The sequence below is a fragment of the Mytilus edulis genome, chromosome 1 (assembly GCF_963676685.1).
Source record: "Mytilus edulis chromosome 1, xbMytEdul2.2, whole genome shotgun sequence".
NCBI lineage: Eukaryota > Metazoa > Mollusca > Bivalvia > Mytilida > Mytilidae > Mytilus > Mytilus edulis.
Genome location: NC_092344.1, coordinates 122,807,914 through 122,813,176, shown reverse-complemented (window position 1 = coordinate 122,813,176; position 5,263 = coordinate 122,807,914). Strand labels below are relative to the sequence as shown.

General features: G+C 36.4%; 1 protein-coding gene across 1 annotated transcript; it reads left to right on the top strand.

The window, feature by feature from the left end:
• Window positions 1-2,595: 2,595 nt before the first annotated feature.
• LOC139505021 (uncharacterized) lies at window positions 2,596-4,290 on the top strand. The gene has a single exon (XM_071294889.1). The coding sequence runs from the start codon at window positions 2,596-2,598 to the stop codon at window positions 4,288-4,290; it is 1,695 nt and encodes a 564-aa protein (XP_071150990.1).
• The last annotated feature ends 973 nt before the right edge of the window (window positions 4,291-5,263 follow it).

Genomic DNA, 5,263 nt, shown 5'->3' with positions numbered 1-5,263 from the left:
TATGTTTCAAAGCTGAATGAATTATTATAAGTGGAAAATCAAACTCCTAACCAACAGTTATTAAGGAAAAATAAAACATACAAAGTCAAAGATTATATTCTGATTGATTGTTCTATACACGCATTTAAAAGTGATAAAGCATAGCACATATGTTCAATGTTATAACTTTGATTGTGTTTGAATTGACACATATGTTAGAACAAATTATCAACCTTTTGTTCTGATATGTGATGAACTTTTATATTAAAATCCTTTGTTACTACATATTTTAAACATAACGTTCCCTAATATTTCACAGTACATATAACCACAATCTAATAATTAGTCATACGGGTATCAAACTAAGAAGGTGGGTAATAAATGTACCAGCATTTGGATGGATGGTTATTACATATTAAAGACGATAAGGTTGTTTTTATTATATTTTTTTCAACCTTCAAGATGAATGAGTTGCCAGATTATGAGTTTCGATTATCACTTGGATATCTGTTTTGAGTTATTACCATGATTATGGTTTTTATGTAATCGTAGGTTTATTGCATTTAATGTTAACCATTTATGACTTCCTTGATACGCTCTGGGTTTGTTTGGTTTTTTTTTTACTTTAACCATATTTTTGTCACTAGTAAGTCACTAGTAAGTCTTGTGTGGACAAAATGCCCTTCTGGCGTATTAAAAATTTAAAACTTGTTGCCTTTTGTTAGCTATTATTCGTGTGTTTCTTTGTCAATTGTGTTCTCCTATTTATTTATATTGTAGTCCTGTAATGTTGTGTTGTCATTTTAATGTTATATGTCACATTGCCATAAAAGAGGGAGGTTTGGCATGCCACAAAACCAGGTTCAACCCACCATTTTTTCCTTTTAAAATGTCCTGTACCAAGTCAGGAATATGGCCATTGTTATATTATAGTTCGTTTCTGTAGCCATATGTATAAACACGCACAAAAGTAATTTCATAGCTACCAGTACCCCAGTTTTGGATGACAAAGACTACGAAAGTGTTGGAATCAACATACAAACTGACAGCAATCATAATTTCAACATAGTCACACCATATATCCCACCTGAGGAAATTGAATAAATGAAAAAACTGAGTAAGAACATAGAAAATTATACCTCAGCAAGAAAACCAAATTTAGTTGTAATGGGAGACTTAAATGCCAAAAGCCTAGAATGGAACAACGATAAATCCAACAAAGCAGGAGAGATTATTGAAAACTGTATGACAAAAACTGGTATGTTATGTAGAAATGATGGACAACCAACAAGACGAAATACAAAAAGCGTTATAGATTTGGTATTGATAACTCCTGGTATAAACAACAAAGTAAAGGAATGTACAACACTAGCACATGAAGATGTCAGATCAGACCATATCTGTGTCCTCCTAGAAGTAGATGTCTGTAAAACACAAACAACAACAAAGGAAAAAAAGCAGGTATGGCAGTTGAACAAGGTTGATTGGAACAACTGGAAAGAGCAATCCGAAAAAAACATGTCTGAATGGCTTACCAACAGTTCATCCAGCAATGACGTAGATGAAGTTTACCAATCCCTTAAAGAAACAATCGACAGAACAATGACAGAGGTTATTAAAAAGAGGGAGGTTAAGAAAAAAACAAATACAAAGCCTCCATGGTGGAACATAGAAGTCAGTCAGGCAAAAAAGGATCTAAACTATAGACAAAAGCAGTACAAAAAAAGAAACATCACTCAACATAAGATAGCTCTTGAAAATGCAGAAGATAGATTCGAGCTCCAGAAAGAAAAGGCAATGGAACTCTAAGCTCATTGAAAGATTCAACTCTTCAAGAAATTCAAGAGAAATATGGACAACTTATAAAAAGATGACCAAAAAGAAGGACTGCAACACAATACTCCCACTGATTGCTGAAGGTAACGCACCAGCCTTTTCTGAGGAGGAAAAATGTACTATTTTACAAGACACTTTCTTTAAAGGCGGACACCTGAGGACAGATGAATATGACGATACATTCTATAAAGAAACAATGGAAGAGTATGAAAACATATGCAATATGGAAGATAAAATACAAACAACAAAACACAAGTTGGACTATGAAATTACATCTGATGAAGTAGAAGATGCCATCTTTGCACTTGAAATAGGCAAATCACCTGGAGCAGACGACCACTTCCCAGAATTATTTAAATTTGCTGGACCAAATTTCATAGAAGCAATGAGAGTTATGATCAACCTGTCATGGAACAATGGGAAACTCCCTACAGAATGGAAAACTGCCAATGTCAAATTCCTTCGCAAACAAGGAAAGACCAACTACTATTCCCCGTCATCTTATAGACCAATCAGCCTCACTAGTGTCATGTGTAAAATAACAGAGAGGACAATCCTAAACCGACTTGCAGCTTTTTTAGAGGGACTATATAAACGATTTTCTGAATGACATCAAAGGTGAGAACACAAAATTTGCAGATGACGGTACAATGTGGCAATCCAGAAAGCCAGAGGAAATAGATGAACTGAAAGAGGAAATGGCACAAGACATCGGAAAAGCAATAGAATGGACCAGAAAATGGAGAGTTAACATCAGCATTGAAAAAAACAGAAGTATGCATGTTCACCAAAAAGAAAATCAGTAAAGAGGATAAAACAATCCAATTAAATGGAAAAGAGCTAAATTATAACCCAAACCCAAAGTTACTCGGAGTAATATTGGACGAGAAGATGACGTTTGGGAAACACCTAGAAACCCTGGAAAAAAGAGCAAGCAGAAATCTGACCATATTACGAGAAGTAAGACAAATCAGTAAGATGAATACCAAAAAACTATTACAATTGTACTTTTGTCTAATAAGATCTGTGGTGGAATATAGCTGCCCAGCTTGGCAGGTTGCTGAACAAAAAGACCTCCAAAAACTGGATAGGCTACATAGGAAAGCGCTCACTCTGTGCCTAGATATGCCATCAACATCAGGCAGAGCAGCTTTAGAAATTGAGGCTGGGGTTTTACCAATAGACCTGAGAATCGAAGAGATTGCTATAAGAGAAATTGCAAAAATCCAATCAAAGTCCATAAAAGAACCTATTAAACAACAATTAATAAATTACCAAAAAGAAATAGGCCATGACATCCATATAACACCAATGGGCAAAGCGCTATGTCAATCATTTGAAATGGAAAAAGAAACTGGCATTAACATCAATTTAATAGAGCCGGAATTTACCTATAGACTTGGAGAAACATCAAGGACAAAAACAACACCATCATACTGGAACAGACTCGGCAGCTCGAAATCAAGAACATCAGAACAAAAGAAATTATGCATAACAGTCATGACAGAATTAATAGGTAACACAGCATATGACCAAGCAACTGCATACACTGATGGATCATGCATGGGAAACCCTGGACCATGTGGAGCTGGTGCAATCATATACACAGAAGACTCAAGACCAGCCATACGACTACACAGACCTGTCGCTCAAAGAGGATCCATCTTACTAGCAGAGCTTGTAGCAATTGTAATGGTACTGGAATTTTGTATACTGGAAAGAATACACAACACCATCACCACACTTAAGATCTTCTCTGACAGTCAAAGTGCTGTAGGACTCCTCACACTAAATTGGGCACCCAAATCCTATATTGATGTGATTCGAGACATTAAAGAACACATCGAAGACATAAGAACTAAAGGGATGGAAATTTGCATCCTATGGACACCAGGACATGCAAATATTCAAGGGAACGATGAAGCGGACTTATTGGCAAAGCAAGCAGCAGAAGAAGGAACACAACTCTTGCCAAAAAACAATATCATTACCCTTCAAGACGTAAAACAAGGTGCACACAAGAGTGTCATGCAGAAATGGCAAAGACGATGGGAACTAAGCGACACAGGAAGAGACCTCTTTGATATAACACCAAACGTCAAAAACATCCCAATCTTTGACTTTCCTTCCAAAGAAATCTTCAGCATCCTTATACAACTTAGAACTGGCTACACAACCCTTAATTATTATAAACAACGCACAGGGCAAGACACCACCGACTTATGCAGCTGTGGAATTAAGGAAACACAACAGCACTACCTCACAGAGTGCCCCAACTACGAGAGTTATAGAGAAGAAATGTACCAGCAAATTACAAAGGAAATTGGAATACGCAAGATCAACACATGCACCCTGCTAGGAAGACTAGACCACGAAAACACAGAAGAATATAAACGGAAGTTAGAAATCATTTCGGCCTTTATCTCAAAAACAGGACGTTTCGACTTACCCGAACATCCGCAACCTCAATCGTAACAGCAATAACAAAATTAAAGTACATGGAGGAAAATACATGGAGGAAGATACACATAGGGCGTAATATGCACCAATGAGAAGAGTTGTGCCATAAGGCCATAAGATTGAGGATTGAGGTGTGTGTTACATTTTAACGTTGTGTTTCCGTTGTGTCGTTTGTTTTCTCTTATATTTGAGTGTGAATTCACATTACTATAAGACGTGTCACGGTACTTATCTATCCCAAATTCATGTATTTAGTTTTGATGTAATATTTGTTATTCTCATAGGATTTTGTCTAATTCTTAGTCCGTTTCTCTCTGTGTGTGTGTGTGTGTGTGTGTGTGTGTGTGTGTGTGTGTGTGTGTGTGTGTGTGTGTGTGTGTGTGTGTGTGTGTGTGTGTGTGTGTGTGTGTGTGTGTGTGTGTGTGTGTGTGTGTGTGTGTGTGTGTGTGTGTGTGTGTGTGTGTGTGTGTGTCATTTTAATGTTGTTTCGTTGTTCTCCTCTTATATTTAATGCATTTCCCTCAGTTTTAGTTTGTTACCCCGATTTTGTCTTTTGTCCATGGATTTATGAGTTTTGAACAGCGGTGTACTACTGTTGCCTTTATTTGTTTGTTCTCTTTTTAGTTCAAATTTTTCCTTATTAGTGTCCCAATTGGAAGGACATTGGATTTCTACTTTGGTCTTGGAGATATAAAACCAAGAAGATGTGGTATGATTGCCAATGAAATAACTCTCCATTAGAAACCAAATGACACAGAACTAACAACTATACGACATTCAACAATGAGCAAAAGTTAAGTTAAAAAAGGTGAAGTCCATCAAACTGACAAAACAAAATCAATCAATGGACCAAATAACAAAATACCTGTCAGTCACAAAGGATTATAAACGTAGGCGAGACTTCTTATGTTTAGTAGGCAGACATTCGTTGGTATAAGCGATATGATATCACAGATGTTAATCATTCTATGTTACTTATTTCATTCTG